Source organism: Pelophylax lessonae (assembly GCF_965119305.1).
Source record: "Pelophylax lessonae genome assembly, chromosome: 1".
Taxonomy (NCBI): domain Eukaryota; kingdom Metazoa; phylum Chordata; class Amphibia; order Anura; family Ranidae; genus Pelophylax; species Pelophylax lessonae.
The window spans coordinates 321,221,699-321,247,657 of record NC_138768.1 but is presented as its reverse complement, the minus strand read 5'-3'; the positions used below and the strand labels follow the sequence as shown (position 1 = coordinate 321,247,657).

Genomic DNA, 25,959 nt, shown 5'->3' with positions numbered 1-25,959 from the left:
GGAACCCCTGGTAGCCTCTGGAGGAACCCTAGGGTTCAATTGAACCTTGCTTGAGAAACCTTTTGGATTATTGTCACTTGTTCCAGCTGATTATGGTGGAATTCATAAAACAGCAGCACTCAGCAGACTCTACAGCTACCCCTGGTTGACGCACCTAGGTGAAGAATTCAAAGGCTTGGTTGAATTTTCCTACTGTTCCCCCATATAAGACTGGAACAAAGGGTTTCTGTTTGGTGCATTACATTGCATGTAAGTAGGTGGCATTGCTGCCTCTGGTAATAGCATGAGAGCTGCATTAATCAGACTTATGAATATTTATTTCGGCTTGACCAACCAGTAGTAGTTTTCTTGCCACTGGTGCATGCTAGGAAAAAGTATAAGTGTCTAGACGTGACCTTGAGCAGCCTGCTTTACCCTGGGCCTCCTGCCTGGCAGAGGGGTGTTCTTGCTACTGAAACATTTTAGGCTTGCTACCTGAGAGGGTGATCATGTGGCTGGACAGAGGCTTGGATTTGGGGCTTATGTGAAGCCTGGGAATCATGGAGCCATGGAGAACCTCCAGATGTCTTGAGGGGCTGGCAGAAGCTCAGATTTGGAGCTTAGGCCCAAATTGTGCATGGTTTCTTTTACCTAGGATGCTGGCAACTGAATCATCAAGTATCTTAAAGTCAGGAGCTATAATCACAGAAAGCCATGTCGGCTTTAAAGTTCCTTATCTGTGAGGACTATGAGTATTTCTGTCCCATTTGTTCTATTTTTGTGGAGCCTGCTAGTCTGCTGGTTCATGGGTGTCATGTATCCTAACCTTTTCTCCTTGGAGTTAGGATTTGAGCTAATAAACTCCTTATTGTTTTCCACCTTAAAGTGACTGATGCCCATCTGTTAACATTCCACTATTGCATAAGTAATCTACACCCTAAGTTGAAATGTCAGCCCATCCTGTCTCTGTGCTTCCAGGGGTCAGCGAGTGCTACAACAGAATTTTAGTAAGACCCCATCCTGAATATGCAGTTGCATTTGGGTAAAATGGTGGTTTAGAAGATAGCATCCCAACTTTTTTGGAATTGGGGTTGTAATTTCCCATCACATTTTTCACCAGGGTGTACTGCACTGTTTGTGCTTGCTTGTTGTAATTTGGTAGGATGTTCAGTGCTTGGTGACACAGCATGCCTGATTCTTTTAGCAGGGACCCCCTTCATCCTTATTTATTCATTATAGAATAAATAACACAGATTAAAATAACAGAAAATCAAACTACCAAAATGCAAATAATACACCACGTTCTCTAACAGTACCCCAAATAATAATTAACATAATACTAACATACTATAAAAACAACATTAAATCCTGATCACAAACCAGAATTAAATCTTCACCTCCAGCGCTCACAGAAGAATTATATAAATTGATGGCCACAGGCAAAAATTATTTCCTGTGTCGTTATTTGGTGCATTGTGGTTGTAACAATCTGTCACTGATGGTACTCGGCAGACTGACCAGCTTTTTTGTGGAGTGGGCGGGAGTAGCTGTCCAAGATGGAACATACCTTGAACAACATTCTCCTCTCCAACGCTGTTCTTAAAGACTCCAATTCCAATCCAACAACATCACTGGCCTTGAAAATCAGTTTGCTAAATCTGTTGGTGTCAGCCACCCTAAGCCTGCTTCCCCAGCATGCCACTGCATACAGGAGAGCGCTGGCCCCCTCAGCATCGTCAGGCAGATTTGAAAGGACCTCAATCTCTTCAAAAAGTAGAGGCGGCTCTGGCCCTTCCTATAGAGCACCTCAGTGTTCTTGCTCCAGTCCAGCCTATTATCTATGTGCACCCCCAGATACATGTAACTCTCTCTACTACATCCACTTCTACTCCTTGGATAGATATTGGGGGTCACTGGTGGCTTCTTCTTTCTGAAATCCACAACCAGCTCCTTTGTCTTTGTCACATTTAGATACAGATGTTTATCCTCACACCCTGTGACTAAATTCTCCACCACGGTCCTATAGTCTCTTCCCCATCCCTGATACATCCCACTACGGCAGAGTCATCAGAAAACTTATGAAGATGGCAAGACTGAAATCAGTGGTATAAACAGTAAAAAGAAAGGGAGAGAGAACTGCCCCCAGTGATACCCCAATATTACTGATCACCCTATCTGACACACAGTCTTGGAAATGCACATACTGCGGTCTTCCTCTCAGGTAGTCTACAATCCATGACCTAAGGGAAAAATCAACCTATATTGCTGCTAGCTTCTCACCCAAGAGATCCGGCCTGATAGTATCAAAAGCACTGGAGAAGTAAAGAAAACATGACCCTCATGGTGCCTGCTGGCTTATCCAGGAGTGTATACATGCGATTTAGCATAAAAATGATAGCATCCTCGACCCCCAGTCTCGGTTGGTAGGCAAACTGCAAAGGGTCTAAATATTTACTAACCATGGGTCGTAACTGATGTAAAATAAGTCTCTTCGAGAGATTCATAATGTTGGAGGTCAAAGCCACTGTTCTATAATCCTTGGAGCCACAAGGACGTAGTATCTTTGGCACAGGGACAACACAGGAACCTTTCGTAGACTCGTTAGGCTCAGGTTAAAGACCGTTGAAGGACACTCCCCAGCTGGTCTGCACAAGCCCTTAGGACCCTGGGACTACCTCCATCAGGGCCTGCTGATTTTCCTGCCTTAAGTCTCTTCAACTTCTATTGGACATAGCTGGAGCCAAGCAGCGGGTCCGGGGGCTGCGATGGCCGCCGGGACCCACCGATCGTTCAGAGGAATGACAGAACGACGGTCTGCCTATGTAAACAAGGCAGACTGCTGTTCTGTCACAGAGGAAGAGAGAGATCTTGTGTTTCAGGTAAGCTAAAACACACATCTCTCTTTTCCTCTAGTGCAACCACTCCCTCTACAGTTAGAAAGCACTCCCTAGGAGCACACTCAACCCCTTGATCGCCCCCTGGTGTTAGTGCATTTTTTTTTAGCACTAATCAGTCACTGGTCCCCGAAAAGTGTCACTTAGTGTCAGATTTGTCTGGCGCAATGTCGCAGTCCCGCTAAAAATCACTGATCACCGCCATTATTAGTAAAAACAATAAAAAAAATAAAAAGTCCATAAATGTATCCCATAGTTTGTAGACACTATAACTTTTGCGCAAACCAATCAATTTACACTTATTAGGATTTTGTTTACCAAAAATATGTAGCAGAATACATATTTGCCTAAATTGATGAAAAATATTGATTTTTTTAAATTATTTAGGTGTGTTTTTTAGCAGGAAGTAAAAAATAGTTTTTTTTTATTTTTCAAAATTATGGCTGTTTTTTTGTTTATAGCGTAACAAATAAAAACCGCAGAGGTGAATAAATAAAGAAAGCTCTATTTGTGGGGAAAAAAGGAAATCATTTTTATTTGGGTACATCGTCGTACGACTGCACAATTGTCAGTTAGAACAACGCAGTGCCGTATCGCAAAAAATGGCCTGGTCAGAATCGGGGTAAAACCTTCCGGAGCTGAAGTGGTTAAAGGAGGAAGGACATCTAGTATGATGAGTGGGGGGTACTTTCCACAACTCTGCACTCCTACAACTTTGTTTTGAATCTGAGGGAGTCAAAGCCAGGGCCTCCGAATCAAACTTATTTTAAAAATGGTTCAGTTCATTTGTCCTCTCCATATCATCCCAAGTCCCAAATCTCTAAAAACTCAGTATGTGCCCCAACCCACTGCCAAGAAAGCAGAGCTTGTAAATTGGATCTTATAAACAAAGCTAGCCATCCATGGAATGACCATGATCTTACATAGTCAATTGTTCCAATGCAGTGGTGTATTTAGGTTTTGTGCTGCCCTAGGCCTGACTTAACTTGTGCATCCCCTAATTGAAATATGACCCACCCCTTCCTGTAAAGGCCACACTCCTTCCTGTTTATGACCCGCCCTTTCATCTGTAAACCACAGACCACAACCACAGTCTATCAGAGCCCATCAGTGCCGCCTTATCAGTGCAGCCTCATCAGTGGCCATCAGTACAGCCCCATCAGTGGCCACCAGTGCAGCTTATCAGTGCCGCCTCATCAGTGTAGCCTATTAGTGCCCATTGGTGCAACATATCAGTGAAGCTTATCAGTGCCGCCTCGTGCCAATCAGTGCAGCCTAATCAGTGCCCATCGGTGCAGCATATCAGTGCTGCCTTATCAATGCAGCCTCATTAGGGCCCATCAGTGCAGTTTATCAGTACCCACCATTGGCAACTCATTAGTGGCCATCATAGCAGCATATTAGTGCCCAACAGTGCAGCATATTAGCGACCATCAGTGCAGCCCCATCAGCTCTTTTAAGATATTTGGACTTGTGTTTGCTGCCACTGATTGTAATCATAGGATTAGTTCACTTATTCGTATAATAAATAGGAAGTCCAGAGTCATTATACAAATAAGTGAAATAATCAGTTGCAGCAAACACAAGTCCAAATTTTTTGCTGCCCCCCCCCCCCCCTACAAAGTGCTGCCCTAGGCCTGGGCCTTGTTGGCCTAGGCTAAGATACAGCACTGCTCCAGTGCATTAGGTTCAGTATTTGAACACTAAAAAGACGGTTTGCAAAATATTTTGTAGTATGCTGAAAAAGCTCAAGATTGATCTACTGCTCTGGATCAGCCACAAGTGACTACCAGTCTGTAGTTCAGAATGCTGCAGTTATATTGCTAGAGGACATTATCATTCTGTGTACAAATAAAAAGTTCTAATAACTGTGATACCTTCCCATAACCACCAGATTCAAACTTTCATATCCCAATTGTAATTTTTTAAGGCACAATTAATGGTTATATTGTACTAATATTTTTTTTAGTACTAAAACACGAGGCCCATTGAGTATACATCAAAAAAAGAGAAATGTGCCCAATGAAGAAGTGCTTGTCAACTATCGTGAGCAATGAGTATGAAAAACGGACATCCGATTTGTCCATTATTGTGTGGTATTCCAATAAAGTTTTTTTTATATATAATTCACAATTTTTATTGAACTTTTTGCAGTACAAAAAAAAGTTTTCTACAAATGTACTGTATACATAAATTTTTTTATAAACACGTATTCTTGTATTATTTCCTCATATTTTGGTCTTCATGCCAGCATATTTTATCCTTTTTGGTTGATTCTTCTCAGAGAAGGTACAGGACAAATGGCAAATGGGCAAACATGCATTTTTACTAAATGCAGTTATAATCTTTTAAATGGTTTGCAGGCAGGAGAAAAAAACATCAGCAGTGTTCAGGAGAGGAGCTTTTGGGCTAAAAAAACTGCATGATGCCTCTAAATACTAGAGTGCTTGAGTGTTTAGTGCTTGAGCATTCATTCATCTCAATGGCCAGAATGAATTATTATTCTGACCAATGGAATCCATTAACGCTTAAACCTTGATGCACCCAAATGCAATGAAACATGTTCAAAACGCAGCTTTGGGTTTGTTTTTTAAGCAGCTTTTCTTCTGCGAGTGGGTCCGACAGAAGCCAGATGAACATCTAGCTTCCGTGGAAGGGGCGTGAAAGAAAATGGTCTGCTGATCAGCACTCTCAGCCAGTGACGGAGAGCGTTGACCAGTGTGTTCTGGCAGGGGGCTGTCCCTCAGTCAGTACACAATAACTCAGTGAACTAACATTGGTTAGTACAGGATCTCCTTCTGAGCTCAAAACTGATAGTGTGTACCAGGCTTAATACTCAGATCACTTACTAATGGTTATGGGCTTTATATCAGCTGATCTCGCCATAAATAATCTTTGTGTGTAGTTTTAGCAAATCAGTCAGTATTTGTACATTGTTTTTAATCAATGTCAAGTCTTGCATGTATGATTTTGAACCTGTATTACAAGAACTGCTCAAAAAAATAAAGGAACACTTTAAAAACACATCAGATCTCAATGGGGAAAAATTGCATGCTGGATATCTATACTGGTATGGGCTGGGTAATGTGTTAGGAACGAAAGGATGCCACATCGGTTTGTGGAAATTAAAATTATCAACCTACAGAAGGATGAATTCAAAGTGAAAAAATTATGCAGCAAGCTAGTCCATTTTTTAAAAAATTTCATAGCAGCAACTCAGAATAGTACTCTTTTGTATGCCCCTAGCCTGCTTGTATGAATGCCTGACAATGTCGAGGCATGCTTCTAATGAGATGACAGATGGTGTCCTGGGGTATTTCCTCCCAGATCTGGACCAGGGCATCACTGAGCTCCTGAACAGACTGAGGTGCAACCTGGCGGCGGTAGATAGACTTCCTACATAATTTGCTCTAATTATGGTTTGTACCTCTACACCAGGGTTCCTCCAGCGTTTGCTAGGGGTTCCTTGAGCAATTTCTGCCTCTCAGATAAGTTCCCACTGACACCATTGATCCTTAGCAATATGTAAGGGGGGGGGGGGGGTGGTGCAGGGGCAGGTGGATTCTCCCACTGACCATCACACAAATGTATCCAGAGTTGTAGATATAGTCATTTTTAGCAGGGGTTCACTTAGACCGAAAAGATATTTCAAGGGTTCCTTGAACTTGGTGTTAAAAAGGTTGAGAAAGTCTGCGCTACACTATATCTCGTAGCCATCTCTCCTATATGAATTTCTGTGCAGTCTTCTGGTGTATTCTGGGAATGCATTTTTACCTAGTCAATTTTGATTTTGTTTCTGCTACAACATTATAAGATATGTTGGCATGATTTATGCCATTTCTGCTATTATAAAAAAAAAAAAAAATTCCCTAAACTCTAAATCCAAAGCCAGGACGACAGGTCATTCTAAGGTTACACCGGTATCAGTGACTGATGAAGGGGGCATACTGACTCCCAAATCACGTATCCCAGCAACCCTTGTAAGAGGGAATAGTGTCTGGCTATAAGTCCGTGCTGAGATCCCGCCTTCTGTCAATGTCTTCAAAGGCCTCGGATTACTGGTGGCTCTGGAGGTTCCTGGCAGTGGTGGAGCTTTTCTTCTGCGTCTATTCATCCACCCACAGCTGAGCCATTGCTCCTTAGTCTTTGCTCAGAACTCTCCCATGCTTGTGAGTGCAATATTATTGTTTTAAATGTACATTGATTTAACTGTTGTTGGTTTAGTAAGATTTTAGTCTGTATATGCAATACAGTCTGCTTGTTATACTCACTGTGGAATGTAAAGGGTTAATCCTCTGCATTGTGTAAAAAGGCTGTTTGAGCCTGTCTTCTCTGATCCACCCCTTCTTCCATTGTCCATCTACAGGTAGGGGACAAGCGCCTTTAAGGAGGGGTGGGCTCCCTCCAGTCACCTGTCCTCCATCTATCTCATCAGAATGCATGTGCTCCCATTGTGGAGACTCTTTAAAGGTAGAGTTAGGGACTGCAGATATCAGGGTGCCTTGGCGCGGCCTGCAGCTTACGCATGTATTTGCAAATGTGTGCAACTAAACCCCTGTTTCTAACGCATACTGTTAGACAGGTTAATTTGGCTGGTTGCTGGCTGGTAAGTAGTGACTGGAAATCCCTTCGTTTTTGATTAGGGGACAAGCTGAACATTCTCAGTTTGGTGTGTATTGCTAGTAGGGCAAGGCCGATATGCACTTTCCCTGATATATCGGTATCGGAACTGGCCGATATTTTTGTGACGTCATTCTGCCTTCTTAGGCCGCCTCCCTCGCCTTGGACAGCTTCGTCTGGAGTCAGGACTAGTCTTGCGGGAATGTATCACAGCCATACACCCACCCACAGCAGCCCAATGCCAGCCAGCCAGCCACAGGGACTGTACCAGCGAGCCAGCCACCCACCCACAGGCCCTGTACCAGCCAGCCACCTACCACAGGGTGCCAGCCAGCCACCCCCCCCCCAGGGTACCAGACAGCCAGCCAGCCACCACAGAGAGCCAGCCACTCACCCACCACAGGGTGTCAGCCAGCCAGCCACATAACATAGTTAGTGAGGTTGAAAACATCAGTCCATCCAGTTCAACCTATGATGTGTGTGTGTGTGTGTTTGCTTTTAACCGTACATTGTATAACCCTGTATGTTGTGGTCTCTAAGGTGCCCATCTAATAGTTTTTTGAAACTATCAATGCTCCCTGCTATTACGACTGCTTGTGGAAGAGAATTCCACATCCTTACCGCTCTTACAGTGAAGAACCCCTTACGCACTTTAAGGTTAAACCGCCTTTCCTCTAGTTTTAGTGAGTGGCCACGTGTCTTATTGTATTCCCTTTCTCTAAATAGTTTGTTCCTTATGCTAGGGTCGCCAGTACAGTATTTGTACATGGATATCATATCCCCCTCAATCGTCTCTTCTCCAGAGAGAATAGGTTCAGTGCTTGTAGTCTTTCCTCATAGCTGATGTCCTCCATTCCCCTTATTATTTTTGTTGCCCTTCTCTGGACTCTTTCCAGTTCCAGCACATCCTTCCTGAGGACCGGTGCCCAGAACTGGACAGCATACTCCAGATGCGGCCGGACCAGAGACTAAAGTCTTGTATGTGGTCCCTTAACATCCCCTCCAAAATCTTGCAGACTACAGATGTTAGGCTGACCGGCCTATAGTTACCCGGGATACATCTCGGCCCCTTTTTAAATATTGGTACCACGTTGGCTTTTTTCCAATCAGCTGGCACCATACCCGTCTGTAAACTTTCCTTAAAGATCAAGAATAATGGTCTGGCAATCACCTGGCTGAGCTCTTTAAGAACCTTCGGGTGCAAGCCATCCGGTCCCGGGGATTTATTTATGTTAAGTTTCTCTAGTTTAGTTCTAAGTCTATCTTCTGTTAGCCATGGTGGCACTTCCTGAGGTGTGTTGTTTAGTTCGGCCTTAAAAAATGGATTTTTGTAAAATCTTACCGTAAAATCCTTTTCTCTTAGCTCATCGACAGACGTAGTCCTCGGTGATACACCACCTTCGGGTTATGTTACCTCCGCAGGAGCAGGACTAGACAGGAAATTAAAAAGCTCTGGCCACACCCTAGGGGCAGTCCCAGAGGGTATATCCTCTCTCTCTCTCTGCCTCAGCAAATCAGTTATGTGAAAAAGCAGTGCTTAGAGAATTTAACCCAACCCAACTCCAAAACAGAGGGGCGGGGACTACGTCTGTCGATGAGCTAAGAGAAAAGGATTTTACGGTAAGATTTTACAAAAATCCATTTTTCTCTAGCGCTCATCGACAGACGTAGTCCTCGGTGATACACCACCTTCGGGACGTCCCAGAGCAGTATCACCACTGAGGGGTGGGAAAATGGAAATCAAATCCCAATCTAGAAGGCCCAACCGGTGCCAACTAGAAGTTTACAATGCTCATCCTTAATGATGAGACTCAACAAAAAAATTTTTCAAACAGAAAAAAACCCTCGAGGTAGACCACCGGTCTCCTCAAATTGCGGCCTGCAAAACTTTGCGGCCAAATGAGGCATCCGCCGATGCCGTCACATCAATTTTATAGAATTTAGTAAAGGTATGTACCGACGACCAAGTGGCCGCCTTACATACCTGGACCACTGACGCCTGATGGCGAAAGGCCCAGGAAGTACTGAGCGCTCGAGTGGAGTGCGCCCTAACAGGGAACGGAGGACTCTGACCCTTAATAGAATAAGCCTGTACCACCGTTTGTCTAATCCATTTGGCAATGGTCGCGGCAGATGCAGGCAAACCCTTTCTGGGGCCATCCGTGATCACAAAAAGTGAATCCGTCTTACGGAATGATTCCGTAGCTTTCAGGTATACCCTGATTGCCCGAACCACATCCAAGGAATGCAACGCATGTTCCCGATGATGCTTGGGCTGAGGACACAAGGAAGGTAGTACAATATCTTCATTCAGATGAAAATCTGAAACCACCTTAGGAAGAAAAGATGGCTTAGGATGAAGTACTACCTTATCCCTATGAATCACTAGGTATGGGGACTGGCATGATAATGCAGCCAGTTCTGACACCCTGCGAGCAGAAGTAATAGCCACCAAGAAGACCACCTTCTGGGATAAAGTAAGCAAGGGAATCTCCCTGATGTTTTCAAAGGGAGGTTTCTATAGAACCGACAAAACCAAATTAAGATCCCAGGGCGGTAAGGGCGCGCGGACTGGAGGAGCCAGGTGCCGCACCCCCTGGATGAAATTCCGCACCAAGGATTTGGTAGCTAAAGGTTTCTGAAAGAAGATTGCTAATGCTGAAACTTGACCCTTGATGGTGCTCAAGGCTAGCTTCTGCTCAACCCCTTGTTGCAAAAAGGCCAATATTCGAGACACCGAATAGGTACGTGGAGGAAATCCTAAAGATTCGCACCACGCAATATAAGTCTTCCATGTGTGATAATAGACTTTGCTGGAAGTCGCTTTCCTAGCTTTAATAAGGGTAGGAATGACAGAAGTAGACAAACCTCTGTCCTTCAGTACTTGGGTCTCAATGGCCAGGCCATTAAAACCAGCGACTGTAAAGCACGAAGGTAAATAGGTCCTTGAGACTACAGACACTCCCTGAGACGAAGTTCCCACGGAACGTCTGCGACTAACCTGTCCAAGTCGGCCAGGCCGGCTTGAAGAGGCCAGCCTAGAATTTCTAGGACCACTGGCGCTGATTGGATCTGAACCAGGCGTCCCTAGAGGTACCTGGCCCCGACCATCCGAGAAAGTCTGGTCGTTTTCTGTTCCCACACATTTATCAGATACCTGATAGTTATCAGGCAAGGTGATCTTTTCTGGTTGAACCTCAGGGACCGAAGTCACCCGACTAGAGGCTACTTGGCCTATCTGGTCAATCAGATCCGATTCCTGTGAGGTATCGGGACTAATCTTAGGAAAAGGTAAAGGAAAAGATCTATACAGGGAACGGTAGCTACCGCTTCCTGTACTAAAATGTTGGAAGGGAAGAATCGCACGGTAGTAGTGGTTGATGCTCGATCTAATGTCCTGAATACCGGTGAAAACGTCCCCCCACCCTGAAATTGGGTGGGGGCGCACCTTCAGGCTGTGTACTCCTTTACTTCGGGTTTGGCTGGGTTGGTCCTCTGCTTGTCCGACCAGCCCTTCTTGAACCCTCCTGGAGGAGTCTTGCCTTTCCCGGAAGTACCAGCCGGGCGTCCTTTATGGGCGGTAAAGAAAGGTCCTCGCTTGTTGCGAGGTTCCTTAGCTTTTGCAGCCTGTGGCAAAAAAGTACTCTTGCCCCCCGGTGGCATCCTTAATGATTTCATCTAGGTTGGCTCCAAATAGACGATTCCCCTGGAAAGGGAGATTGGTCAAAGTCTTTTTGGAACCTAGGTCAGCTGACCAGCATTTTAACCACAGCACACGTCTGAGGATCACTGCTAACTTAGATGCATGCCCTAACAAGGGAGTAGTGTCCAAGGCTGCGTCACAGATAAACCGTAGCCCTTGTATGATCTGTTCTATCAAATCAGATGTCTCCTGGGGAATATCTTTTCCCCTAAGATCTTGGCGTACCATCTTCGCCCATTCTGTAAGTGTCTGGGAAACTAGACCAATAACAATTACTGGTCTAAATGCTGACCCTATCAGAGAAAAGATAGTGCGGGACTCCGCTTCTATCTTTCGATCCACCGGATCCTTAAAGGACGAAGTGTCCTCCACTGGGATAACCGTGGCTTTATTCAGCCTGGAAATAGGCGGATCCACGACTGGTGGTACCGTCCATTTCTTAATGATGGATTCCTCAAACGGATAGCGTCTAGCAATACGCTTGGAAATAGTAAAGGTACGTTTAGAATGTTCCCATTCTCCTTTAATCTGATTTCCAAAACATTTAGGTACAGGAAAAGCCTTCGCCGTCTTGATGGGCTTATTAGTCCCAAAAGGCCTCTCTGTTTCAGTTACCTCTGCCGGTAAAGCCTCAAGTTTTAAGGTTTCTTGCACTGCCACAACTAGTGCGTCCACCAATGCTTCTTCCTGAATTATAGCAGGAGAAGAAGCGTCCTCCTCACTGTCTGAGGGGGCTTTACCTGGGATAGCAGCCCTTGCAGAGGAACCTGCAACTGCAGTGACCATCTCTGAATCAGAGTCAGAGGTGTCAGATAGTATAGGGGTAGGCGGGGGTCGCTTCCTTGACCCCCGTCCCTGACAGGCCGCCTCCACCCGAGCCACCATAGACTCCAAAATTGCTGTAAATGACTCTATACTCTGTACACCGGCGGGTCCCGAGGCCCCCTCGAGGGAAACAGGTGGGGGAATCTGTGTGGCAGGGTCCATAATAACTCCAGTTACTTCCTGGATGATATAATTCAAAGTAAAGAAAAACTTTTTTTTTTTTTTTTTTTTTTTTGACCCTCAGCGCCACAAAAAACCCCTTAGTGTTACCTGCTAGGGATCCCTATCGATCGAGAGAGAGAGAGATAGACCCCCAGGCTCACCACTTGATGTTCAGAGTTGAACTGCAACAGCTTACAGCGCTGTCTTAGACAAACAGGAAGTCTTTTGGCTGGCTGCCCAGGAAGAAAGGAGGCGGCTCCGCCCCTCTGTACGCCTTCCGGCGCCTCCCCCAAGCTCCACGAGGTGTAGAATCACCTAAAACATGGCCGCCCCCATGCTGGAGACACGAGGCTACGCCAAAATGGCGGCTCGTGCGATCCAGCAAAAAAAATGGCGGCGGCCTGTGCTGACTAGCGGTGTGCTACAGGCACACAACACTCTCTCTGCATGGGGATATGGCGTGTTTGGCGGTACCGGCCCTGGCGGACCGCATGGCCGTTCGGGAGGCCTGCTATTAGCTGGAGATCTGACTTGGAAGGCAGTCTACATGTCCATGGCTTCTGACTGGTAGGTAGCTTATACTTAACCCATAAGATTCCCAGAATGCCACAGATTACATCTTTAAAACATGTATACAATAGATAGTTAGCTCCCAAACCAAGCCTCCTGGCTTTTGCACACATAAAATCACACTCAAAGTAGGAGGATTTGTGACATGTTATAGGATAGAAAGAAACTCTTTCTTACCATACAGAGAGGGGCCCGCGTTCACCACAAAACCCGTCAGGGAAAACAGGGGGAACATACTACTCACCATACCGGAACCAGGCGGGCACCAACTCCTGACAGTACCCCTCTCCACCGGGGCGGGAGGGCTGTCGACCGATACAGACGCCGTGACTCATGGTCTTTGGCGTTTCAGCGAGACGTTTAACTCGCGGGTTCAGTCCTTTAATGGGACTTTGTCGCGGCCGACTCAGCGCGGAGCTATGGCCTGCACGCGCTCGTAGGCTGAACTGGGGTGACCACCGGATCTCAACATCCAGCCCGTCGCCCAGTTCAGCTTTCTTGCTTGAAGATCTCACAGGAACACTGGAGAAAAAAAGCTGTCCAAAAATCCTTTTAGAAAAAAATTTCTTGCCAGGACCTAAGATCCCAGCAAGGTATCTAGGTCCTTACTCCTAACTAGACAGAAAATAACTGATTTGCTGAGGCAGAGAGAGAGAGGATATACCCTCTGGGACTGCCCCTAGGGTGTGGCCAGAGCTTTTTAATTTCCTGTCTAGTCCTGCTCCTGCGGAGGTAACATAACCCGAAGGTGGTGTATCACCGAGGACTACGTCTGTCGATGAGCGCTAGAGAAAGCTAGGTTTGTGTAGCCCCCCGATTCTTTTTTGAAGACTGAAGAGAAGAAATTATTTAACACTTCCGCCTCTTCTCTGTCCTCAGTGGCCATATTTCCTTTGTCATCTTTTATGGGGCCAATGTGTTATGGCCTCGCTTTCTTACTGTTTATATACTTAAAGAATTTCTTGGGGTTCTTTTTACTCTCCTCCACTATATGTCTCTCGTGTTCTATTTTAGCCGCCCTGATTTCATCTTTACATTTCTTATTACACTCTTTGTAATGCTTAAATGCTGCCAATGATCCCTCAGTCTTGTATTTTTTGAAGGCCTTTTCTTTAGCACTAATATGCATTTTTAAGTTGAAGTTTAGCCACCCAGGGTTTAGTTTTGCTCTTTTAAATGTATTTCCCTTTGGAATGCACTGGCCAATCCCCTTGTTAAGTATGCTCTTGAAGCACTTCCATTTTTCCTCCGTGTTCTTTGTTCCCAGGGTTCTATCCCATTTGATATTTTCTAGCAGCGAGCGCAGTTTAGGGAAATTGGCTCTTTTGAAATTCAGTGTCCTTATATTACCCTTGTGTTTACTATTACTATAAATAATACTGAAACTGATTGACCTATGGTCACTGTTTCCTAAGTTGTCCCGTATTTCTATATCCGTGAGTAGGTCTGTATTGTTGGTAATCAGTAGGTCAAGTACCACATTGTTTCTTGTCGGTGCATTCACCATCTGACCCATGAAATTGTCCAGCAAAACATTTAGGAACTGCCTAGCCTTGGCTGAGTGCGCGGTTCCTTCGGCCCAGTCTATATCTGGATAACTAGTCCCCCATTATAATGACATTTCCCATCCTTGCTGCCAATCCTATCTGTAACATGAGGTCCGCTTTAAATGTACAAAATTTCGGCCCATATTGGTCGATACCGATCCGTTGTGACCAAAATATCGGTATCGGCCCTGAAAAAACCATATCGGCCTATCCCTAATTACTAGTATTTTTTTTTTCTTTAGGGAGTGCGTGTGAACAGCACAGGGCCAATCAGCACTGTCCAGACAGAGGGTCAGGGGTCCTGCATCCTCAAAGGACAATCAGGGGAGAATAAAAACTCCTATTACAAGCTTTATCCAGACACTGATAGAAGTCACAAGACTCCACTGACTGCTGCTTTTAAAAGGTATTTAGCAGTTTATATTTACTAAAACGATTGCATTTCCATGTTCTGTGTACTGTGGGAAACCAGATATAGTGAATGCAGGGTCCTGGGTTTGGTAACACTTTAATAAACTTGATCTACTACACTATATGGCTGCTTGGCACCTCTCCCTTATTTTGTTGTTTACTGGTATTTGTATGCTTTTCTTACAATCCAATTAAGTAGCAGTACCAAATCATCCTAAAGCAGCTCAAAAGCACTTCTAGTATAGACTGAATGCTCCTGAAAGCATGCATTTGCCCATATACATGATACCTTTAGGGTGGCCATACACATGCAATTTGTGATCAATTTAGCTGCAATCGATCACAATCAATCAATTCATGATCAATGAAAATTCCACCAATGCTGAGCAAGTCTATACTGGCTCAGAGCTCACCAAATTGATTTAACGAAGGGTCTTTGCTTTGTGATTCATATGCAGTTTGATCAGTTTAGTTGTACGGAATTATCTTTTAAATTACCATGCGGTTGATGCGTTTTTCTGGCACATGTTGCATTTTTGAACCTGTGTTTTTGCAGGCAATCCTCAGGTTTTTTTTTTTTCTCTTTCTCTCTCTGAAACAGACTAAATAGCTAGTTGTTAAGGAGCGGGCCGGGGTGTACCCCGCCCTTAACTGATGAGTCGTTAGCTGAATGGGGGGGACCAGCAATCCCAGGAACCCCAATCTATACCGGGCCATTATCTGAGCATGAAAAGGGAGGGGACGAGAGCGGCCACAATCCCCCTAACATGGGGGGGTGCTTGGGGCAAGGGGTTGCTCCGCCCAGCCCCCCCCCCCCCCACAAGCATCATGTCCCCATGTTGAGGAGGACAAGGGCCTTTTTCCACACAACACAAAGTTGGTGGTGGAGGTCTGCATGCAGGAGATTTATCAGACTCTGGAAGTATTTTGCGCTATAAACAAAAAATGAGCGACAATTTTGAAAAAAAAAAAAAAAAAACTCCATATATTTTTTACTTTCTGCTATAAAACATTCCCAATAAAAAAAAATTTTAAAAATCAAATTCATCAGTTTAGGCCAATTTGTATTTTGCTACATATTTTTCGTAAAAAAAATCCCAAAAAAATGGATTTTTGTAAAATCTTACCGTAAAATCCTTTTCTCTTAGCTCATTGACAGACGTAGTCCTCGGTGATACAGCACCTTCGGGTTATGTTGCCTCCACAGGAGTAGGACTAGACAGGAAATAAAATGCTCTGGCCACACCCTAGGGGCAGTCCCAGAGGGTATATCCTCTCTCTCTCTCTCTGCCTCAGCAAATCAGTTATGTCATAAAAGCAGTCTTTAGAGAATTTAACCCAACCCAACTCAAAAAAACAGAGGGGCGGGTCCTACGTCTGTCAATGAGCTAAGAGAAAAGGATTTTACGGTAAGATTTTACAAAAATCAATTTTTCTCTATCGCTCATTGACAGACGTAGTCCTCGGTGATACAGCACCTTCGGGAAGTCCCAGAGCAGTATCACAAATGAGGGGTGGGAAAATGGAAATCAAATCCAAATCTAGAAGGCCCAACCGGTGCCAACTAGAAGTTTACAATGCTCATCCTTAATGATGAGACTCAACAAAAAAAATTTTCAAACAGAAAAAAACCCTCGAGGTAGACCACCGGTCTCCTCAAATTGCGGCCTGCAAAACCTTGCGGCCAAATGAGGCATCCGCCGATGCCCTCACATCAATTTTATAAAATTTTGTAAAGGTATGTACCGACGACCAGGTGGCCGCTTTACATACCTGGACCACTGACGCCTGATGGCGAAAGGCCCAGGAAGTACTGAGCGCTCGAGTGAAGTGCGCCCTAACAGGGAACGGAGGATTCCGACCCTTAATAGAATAAGCCTGTACCACCGTCTGACTGATCCATGTAGATATGGTCGCGGCAGACACAGGCAACCCCCTTCAAGGGCTATCCGTGATCACAAAAAGTGAGTCCGTCTTACGAAAACCACTTTAGGAAGGAAGGATGGATTCGGAAGAAGAACCACCTTATCCCTATGAACCACCAGATCTGGGGAACGACAGGATAATGCGGCCAGTTCTGACACCCTGCGTAGAGAAGTAATGGCCACCAAGAAGGCCACCTTCTGGGAATGTAAGCAAGGGAATCTCCCTAATATCTTCAAAGAGAAGTTTCTGAAGAACCGACCACACTAAATTAAGATACCAGGCGGTAAGGGTGCGCGCACTGGCGGAGCCAGATGTCGCACCCCCTGGATGAAATTCCGCACCAAGGAATGATTAGCCAAAGGTTTCTTGAAAGAAGATTGCTAACGCCGTAAACCTGACCCTTGATCGTGCTCAAGGATAGTTTCTGCTCAACCCCTTGTTGCAGACAGACCAAAATTCGGGTCACCGAATAGGTATGTGGGGAAAATCCAATAGATTCACACCATGCAATATAAGACTTCCATGTGCTGGAAGTCGCTTTCCTTGCTTTAACTGGAGGTAGGAATAACTGAAGCTGACACTCCCTTGTCCTTCAGTACCTGGGTCTCAATGGCCAGGCCATTAAGCCAGCGACTGTAAAGCAAGATGGAAGATCGGTCCCTGAGACCGCAAATCCTCCCTGAGAGGAAGTCTCCAAGGAGCGTCCGCGACTAGCCTCGCCAAGTCGGCGTACCAGGCTTGACGAGGTCAATCCAGAATTTCCAGAATAACTGGAATTCCCTCCACCTCTATCCTGCGAAGAAGTTCCCGCAGCAACTTGAGAGGATGGAAGGCATGCCGTAGCTGATACTGCCCCCACGGGGCGATCAGCGTTTCTGCTGCGTCCGCTAGAGGATCGTGGCGCGAGCTACAAACCTCCGCACCTTCCTGTTAGGCCAAGGTGCCAACAGATCCACATCCGGGATGTCCCAATGAAGGGACAGCTAGGGAAAAAACCTCTGGATGAAGAGGCCATATGCGATTGGATCCGAATCGGGCTGCTCTAGAGCTGCTCGATCCAGTAAATCAGACAAAATCTGATCGCTCTCAATTCCGATACCCTTATTGGTAATCTGGATACTATCGGAAGAAATGACTTCCCCTGGTTGAGCATCGGAGACTTCCTGGTCCGCTCGCTCAACCGGATCCAATTGTCCAGGGAATCGGAATTCTGATTCCATTAAAAAAGAATCTCCTTCAGGAGAATTCGGGTATGAGACTGGGTATACGGTGCTGCCTCTAAGAAGGCCACCATCAGTCCCAGCCAATTGACGGACAGCAACCTCCGAATCATTGACTGAACCTTCTGGAGTTTCCCAGCAAGGAGAAACTCTCTTGCCCAGGATGTATCCAACCTTAGGCCCAGATAGTTCAGTCTCCTGGTGGGAACCAGGGATGATCTTTGGGAAAGCGAAAAAACGCTGATGTCCTGCGATGATGGGGATATAAAGATAGGCATCCTATATGTCTATGGACGCCAGGAAATCTCTTTTATGCAGGGAGGCCACCACTGTACGGATGGACTCTATTTCTTCCCAAGTCCAGATTTGGACGCACCTTGCCCTCTTTCCTGGGCATTGTGAATAGGTTCGAATAGAACCCCTGAAACCGTTCAATGTTAGAAGGGCAGAATCGCACCGGTGGAAGTGATCGAAACTCGATCCTGTGTCCTCCAGAAACCGGTGAAGACATCCCCCCCCACCCCAGAGATGGGTAGGGGCGCATTAGGCTATATTCTTCAGGCTTGGCTGAGCAGGACTCTTTGTTTACCCGACCAGCGCCCTTTGAAACCCCTCTAAAGGGGCTTTGGAGGGTTTCGCCTTATCGCCCGCCCTCGCGGAACGAACAACTCTATATGAGCAGAAAAGGAAGGTCCTCGTTAGTTACGAGGTCTTTTTAGCCTAACAGTCTGTGGCAAGACAGCAGGTGGTACCGTCTATCCTATAAAGAGGAATTCCTCAAACGGATAGCACCTAGCCATGCGTTTGGAAATAACAGGGGTTCGTTTTAAAACGACCCCATTTGGGTAAAGGAAAATCCTTCGCCCTTTTGGTAGGCTAACAAGTACCAAAAAGGAATCTCAGTCTCAGCTACCTCTGCCGGTGTAACCTCAAGACTAAAGGTTTCCCGGACGGACACAACTAGTGCATCCACCACTCTTGTGCTATGGCGGAGGCAGAAACGTGCTCCTCACTGCTGAGGAGATATTACCTGAGACAACAGCCCCCTAAGAGGGACCTGCAACTGCATTGACCAGTTCCGAATCCGTATCTGAAGTATCTAATAAACAATAGGGGTAGGCGGGGGTCGCTACTTGACCGCCGTCCCTGACAGGCCACCTCCACCCGGGATACCAAAGACTCCAAAATTGCCGATAATGCATTAAAAACAAGTGGGGTACTGGAGGGTCCTGCGGCCACCTTGAGGGGATCAGGTGGGGATACCTATGCGGCAGGGTCAATGATTATACAAGACACTTGCCAGCGACAAAAAATGACAAAGTAAAAAAAAAAAACTTTTTTTTTTTTTTTGTGTCCCCCAGTCGCAACAGCGCCCCTCAGTGTTACCTGCCTTTTTGGACCCCACAGAGAGAGAGACAGACCCCAAGGCTCATCCCTGATGCACAGAAGTTTTCATCAGCTTGCTCAGTGCTTGTCTTGTTACAGACAGGAAGTCTTTGGCCCTATTTCCTGGGTAAAAAAGAGGCGGCTCCGCCCCTTAACACGCCTGCCGGCTCCTCCCCCTGGCTCCATGAGGTGTTTGAGTCACCTCAAACATGGCCGCCCCCATGCTGGAGACACGAGGCTACACCAAAATGGCGGCCTCGTGCGATCTACCAGACAATGGCGGCGGCCTGCACAGAATAGCGGCATGTCTGCAGAAGGATCTCGGCCTCACAACCCTTCACCCTCATGGTGGTCAGCGTGGTCGGAGGTACCGTACCCTAGCGGGCCGTATGCGGTCCGCTGCTTAGCTGGAGGAATGATCTGGAATGCAGTATACATGTATAGACATCGCCCCGTGGCTACTGACAGGTAGGATACCTTATACTATCACAGTAAAGTTCTAGTACTGCCACTGACTACAATCATTTACACATCTTTACAATTAGATTGTCAGCTCCCAAACCAAGCCTCCTGGCTTCTTGTACACAAAAATCACACTCAATTAGGGGGATCTGTGACATGTTATAGGATAGAGGGGAACCCATCCTTACCATTACAGAGAGGGGCCCGCGTTCACCACAAGACCCGTCAGGAGGAAAGGGGGAACATACTACTCACCATACCGGAACCAGGCGGGCGCCAACTCCTGACAGTACCCCTCTCCACCGGGGTGGGAGGGCTGTCGACCAATACGGGCGCCGTGACTCATGGTCTTTGGCGTTTCAGCGAGACGTTTAACTCGCAGGGTCAGTCCCCGTCCAGTGGGACTATGTCGCGGCCGACCCAGCGCGGAGCTAGGGCCTGCACGCGCTCGTAGGCTGAACTGGGGTGACCACTGGATCTCAACATCCAGCCCGTCGCCCAGTTCAGCTTTCTTGCTTGAAGATCTCACAGGAACACTGGAGAAAAAAAAGCTGTCTTAAAAAATTATTTTCTAAGAAAAAAATCCTGCCAGGACCGAAGATCCCAGCAAGGTATCTAGGTCCTTACTCCTGACTAGACAGAAAAAAAACGATTTGCTGAGGCAGAGTGAGAGAGGATATACCCTCTGGGACTGCCCCTAGGGTGTGGCCAGAGCATTTTATTTCCTGTCTAGTCCTACTCCTGTGGAGGCAACATAACCCGAAGGTGCTGTATCACCGAGGACTACGTCTGTCAATGAGCGATAGAGAAAGCATATTTTATTTGGTTTGCGCAAAAGTTATTGCGTTTTCAAACTACAGGATAGATTTTTGTACTTTTTATTTTTTATTAGTAATGGAGGTGACCTGCGATTTTTAGCGCGACTGCAACATTGTGGCGGACAGATCGGACCCCTAACTGACATTTGACACTTTTTGGGGACCAGTGACATTACTACAGTAATCAGTGCTAAATACTATGCATTGTTACTGTATAAATGACACTGGCAGGAAAGGGGTTAATACTGGGGGTGATCAAAGGGGTTTGCCTAAATATGCTTACTGTGTGGGGGAATGGCTCTGACATGCACAGAAAGAGAGATCGGGGTTTTAGCTTAGCTGAAACCCCTGATCTCTCTGTGTGACAGAAGACTCGCCTGCTTTACATAAGCAGGTGGGTTTTTTGTCAGTTTCTCCGACGATCGCGGAAGGCCGGCAGCCATCGCCGCTGCTCCTCCCATGGCCCGCCTCCCGCTTTGTCTTAACACAGCAGGAGCGCAACTCCGGCGGTGCGCGCGTGCCGCCGAGATCGCATGCTCGAAATCACATAGATATACGCGATTTTGCGCAGCTGAGCTGCCCTGCCGCAGTATATCTGCAGTGGGTGGTCGGCAACTGGTTAATTATACAGGTTTACTTTAAGATCAATGGAAGTCAATTGGAGCCAGACTTTGTTTGAGATCGCTCCCATCACTGCAGGGCTGTTTGTTCCAGATTCAGATATACTCAAAAATGAGTTATGAGTACCCATAAGTACTAAAGGGCTTTTCACAGAACAAAAGAAAAGGTATTTCTAAGTTACATTTATAGAATATCATCTAGTTAGAAAATACTGATCTGAGGGTGTTTTATTTTTAAGATAAGGCTCATATTTTTACAGCTCTCTAATAGATATGACCAATGAGAAAGAAACAGAGAAAAGCTAAGATGAGACAGAACAAAAAAACATCAATAGGGACAAAAATGTCATGTAAATTATTAGCAAATAAATGCAAAATTTATTTATTTTTATTTTATTTTTTTTACAAAAAAGAAAAACAATCTTAATCTTCCTCTAAACGCGAGGGCAATGAAAGGCGTTGGCAAAAATAAATAAACACAATCTGAATCTGCTTAATAAATACAACTACCAGCCAGTAAAACAACAATGAGCTGAGTGAAATGGCACATATTAGAAGCAATGGGGAATGTAGAAAGGTCCTATAAAAAGAAGGGGTACGGACTTCTCTTACTCTGAGGCTAGGCTTTCAACAAGGCGTTAGAATAAGTGAACTATTGTACCAATGTAAGTGCATTTTGTAAGTCTCTTCTATCCCTGTGAGTGTTTACACTTCAGCACAGAACATAAGGGCCATCGGCAGCTCGAACCATCCTGCTCTTATGCCCCAGTTTTCACAGCTTACAGCAGGAAATCTCACAGTCCTTAAATCACTCGCTCTGGGGTCTGTAAGCCACTGTCGCACTGGCCTGAGTGCTTGGTCCCTGGGGCTTGCCATTTACTAACAACTGAACCGGTGAGTCAACTCGTATACTTTGGAAAACAAAAGTCTGTGAAAGAAAAATACAGTAAAAAAAAATAACACAGGAAAAAAAAAACAAAACAGCAAGTTAAAGAGCAATATCAAGCAACATAAGAAAGCAATTAGGAAATGGCTAATGCCATCAAGTAAGCACTAAAGCTAAAGTCATGAAACTTGTTCAGTTTACCCTTAAGCGTTCTCTTTAAAAATCAACAGCAAAAACCTCTCTATGGTTGGGGGAAAGTATTTACTGTGCAAGTCTCGGCTAAATCATTTCTACCCTCTTCTTGGCTTCCTACATGACTAAATCCCATTCAAACTTCTAGGGCACATTTGGATCCGATTGGTGGTTGTAAAAAATGTAGTTTTTTTTAACATTAGGCTTTCTGTATATATGTGCAAGGGGCTTGCAGTGGGTGTTCCATTATCACAAGGCACTCAGGTACATGTCAGGCTCACCGAACTACCAACAAAAGTAGGCAGGTTAGACTGCAGTAATGCCTGGACAAAAAAGAAAGGTACTGTGCCAATAGTCTGTGCTCCCTGTATTGCACCAATTGTGCTTTTTTTCCATTGTGATTGTGCTTTATGTGCATATTTTGTAATGCACAAATAAGAAAATATAGGGACAGCATGCATAATATACAAGAATTCTAAATTACTTACTAGGTATTGTAGCTAGTCACTTCGGTTCTTGCAGATGATTACCCTTTGTGAATAACTTCAGTTATGGACCGCAATAATACATCACGTGTACTTGCACATTATGGCAGACCTACCCTCTAAATGTGCCCCCGCTCCACTGAAGGCCACTGACCTCTTCCTCTGGTCTTTTTCCAGGTCTGCCATTGGTGAACTAAGTCCTGCACATGCATGCTGGAGTTACATTGCCAAACACCATTTTACAGCTGCCAAGAATGGCCTGGTAGCGTATACTGCACTGTCACAGGCAGCCTACACTAATAAAAGTTGATAGTGCACAGATAAAGCAGGTTTTTGAAAAGGGACATATGGGGGGAATTTACTAAAATTGGAGAGGGCAAAATCTGGTTCAGCTCAGCATAGAAACCAATCAACTTTCAAGTTTATTGTCAAAGCTTAAGTGAACAGGCTGAATTTAGAAGAGCTTAATGGCTACATTACACAGTTACACCAGATTCTGATTTTGGTAAATACCCCCCCCCCCCTACAAAGTTCTGCAAGGTGTACCTAGTATAGAATTTTTTTACTGGACATTTGAAAATGCAATAACCGGTGGGATGTGTTCTTTTAAAGAACAGTAGACTGTCATTAAAGGTATTACAAACCAATATTATCTGCCAGAAACTTTCAATATTTCTCTTTGATTGTAAAACAGACTTTACTTCAATACAGAGGCCACAAACAACTGGCTGATTTTTTTCTTTCTCACAGTGAAACATTTGATAAGAATATAACATGGTTTAAGCAAAAAAAAAAAAATTGATTTTTGTCTTACCGTAAAATCCTTTTCTCGGATGTTCATTGACGGACACAGCTTTATATCTTCTTCGACCCTTGGGTTATGCTGCTCTCCATGGGAGTAGAAACAAATCTGACTACGCCCTTAGGACAGTCCCAGGGGGTATACTTCCCACTTCCTGCTATAGGACTTTAATTTGTAACAAGCAGTGTCAGAAGAAAACATAACCCAATTCAACAGAGGGGTGGGTGCTGTGTCTGTAAATGATCAGAGAAAAGGATTTTACGGTAAAGACAAAAATCCAGTTTTCTCTTTTGTTCATTGACGAACACCACTCCATATCTTCTTTGACCTTTGGGTGGAAAACACTGCAATGCACAGAATTCCCAAAAAGGGCTAAACATAGCGAACCAGGTAAACCAGGAGTTCAACCAGGAACTACTGGAGCTCACCACCAGAAAAAAATAAATACACCATCAAGAGCAACAGAAGCCTGCAAAACTTTGCGACCAAACGCAGCCTCCTGAGGAGCAAGTACATCAAGCTTTAAAACTTGGTGAATGTATGCACAGACAACCATGTGGCTGCCTTGCACACCTGAACCACTGACGCATGATGACAGAAGGCCCAGGAGGCACTACGGGCCTTTGCAGTATGTGCCTTTACAGGGAAAGAAGGAGCCTGGCACTTAATGGAATAGGCCTGCACCACCGTCTGCCTGATCCCTCTTGGAAATGGTCGCAGCAGATGCGGCCTGCCCTTTAAAAAGATCCATCCAGAAGGACAACCCTGATTGCCCGAACCACATCCAGGGAATGCAAGGCAATTTCCTTGGGATGTTTCGGCTTAGGGCACCAGGAAGGCAACAATGTCTTCATTCAAGTGGAAATCCGAGATGACCTTAGGAAGTAACGACTGACAGGGACGTAGCACCACTTTGTCCCTGTTAACCACCAGGTAAGGTGACCGACAGGACAATGCAGCCAGTTCCGACACCCTGCGTGCAGAAGTTATGGCCACCAAAAAAAGCTACCTTTTGTGACAGAGTAAGCAAAGGAAGTTCACAAATATTTTCAAAAGGCAGTTTTTGAAGAACCCATAGTACCAAAATGAGGTCCCACGGGAAGTACTAGAGACTTTACCGGAGGAGCAAAGTGGCAAACCCCCTGGAGGAACGTGTGATCCAAAGAAGTTGCAGCCAACGGCCGTTGGAAAAAAATTGCCAAGGCAGAAGTCTGGCCCTTGATGGTGCTCAGAACCAAACGTTTATCTACAACTTGTTGTGGAAACTTCAGCAGACGTGACACCAAAAATCTTTACAAGGCCTGCATACCAGAACTGGTGAGACCAATCTGGAGCCACCAGAATGACTGAAATCCCTTCTGCATCGATTCTGTGCAAAAGCTTCGGCAGAAGCTGTAGTGGAGGAAAAAGGGTAAATCAGATGATACCGACCCCAAGGGGCCACCAGGGCGTCGGCCAAAGGATGCCGAGATCTTGCCACACACCTCTGACCCTTCTGGTTGAGACAAGAGGCCAACAGGGCCACATCAGGCGTCCCCCACCAGAGACAGTTGTTGAAACACTTCCCGGTGAAGAGACCATTTGCTTGGATCTAACGCCTGTCGACTGATCGACTGAGGTAGTCCCCCTATCAATTTTCCACCCCTGGAATGTGCGCAGCAGAGAGGGCTTGAACGTATAGTTCTGTCCACCTTAGAATGCCGGCTACTTCTCTGGCTGCTAGGGAACTTTTGATGATTGACATATGCCATTGCCGTGGCATTGTCCGACTGAATTCTTGCCGGACACCCCTGTAGACGATCCGTCCACAGAGATAGGCAAAGCTAGATCGCCCGAATCGCCAGGATATTGATCGGCAGACTGGACTCCTCCCGAGTCCAAATCCCTTGAGCCGAATCCGTGCTCAAGACACTTCCCCATCCGGACAGGCTGGCGTATGTGGTAACCACTGCCCAGTACAGGGGGAGAAAGGATTTCCCTTGTCGAAGCGCAGGGAACAGAGCCACCAAATTAAGGATCCCCTCGCACCCTGGCTCAGCAGAATCAGATTGTTCAGAGATAGAGGATTCTTGGCCCATTTGGCAAGAATCTCCTTTACAGAGGCCTAGAATGGAACAGAGTAAACAGAACCGCCTCGAAGGTGGAGACCATCAAACCCAGCACTTGCATGCAAGTCCTGAGAGACAACCGACAATTGGACAACAATAGCCGAATCGCATGCTGCAACTTCAGCAGTTTCGCCTTCAGAAGAAACACCCTGGCTGAGGCTGAATCCAAAGTCAGGCCCAGAGTGTCCAGGTGGGTGGACAGTGTCAGAGATGATTTCTAACAATTCAGCGTTCAGCTGAACTCTTGTAGAGTTTGCACGGTAATGTCCAAATCGTCTTTTAAGACAGACAGAAACTCTGCTCGCAGAAGATCGTCCAGGTACCCCGGTACCGTGATCCCCCT

The 25,959-nt window shown here is 45.7% G+C and overlaps 1 protein-coding gene across 1 annotated transcript in view; it reads right to left on the bottom strand.

The window, feature by feature from the left end:
• Nucleotides 1-21,491: 21,491 nt before the first annotated feature.
• The window catches only part of TTC5 (tetratricopeptide repeat domain 5), a 52,539-nt gene continuing 48,071 nt past the window's right edge, over nucleotides 21,492-25,959 (bottom strand). The window contains exon 10 of the mRNA XM_082259869.1: nucleotides 21,492-22,071. Within this exon, the coding sequence (XP_082115995.1) occupies nucleotides 21,952-22,071 (120 nt within the window). The 3' untranslated portion in view covers nucleotides 21,492-21,951. The remainder of the gene's footprint in view (nucleotides 22,072-25,959) is intronic.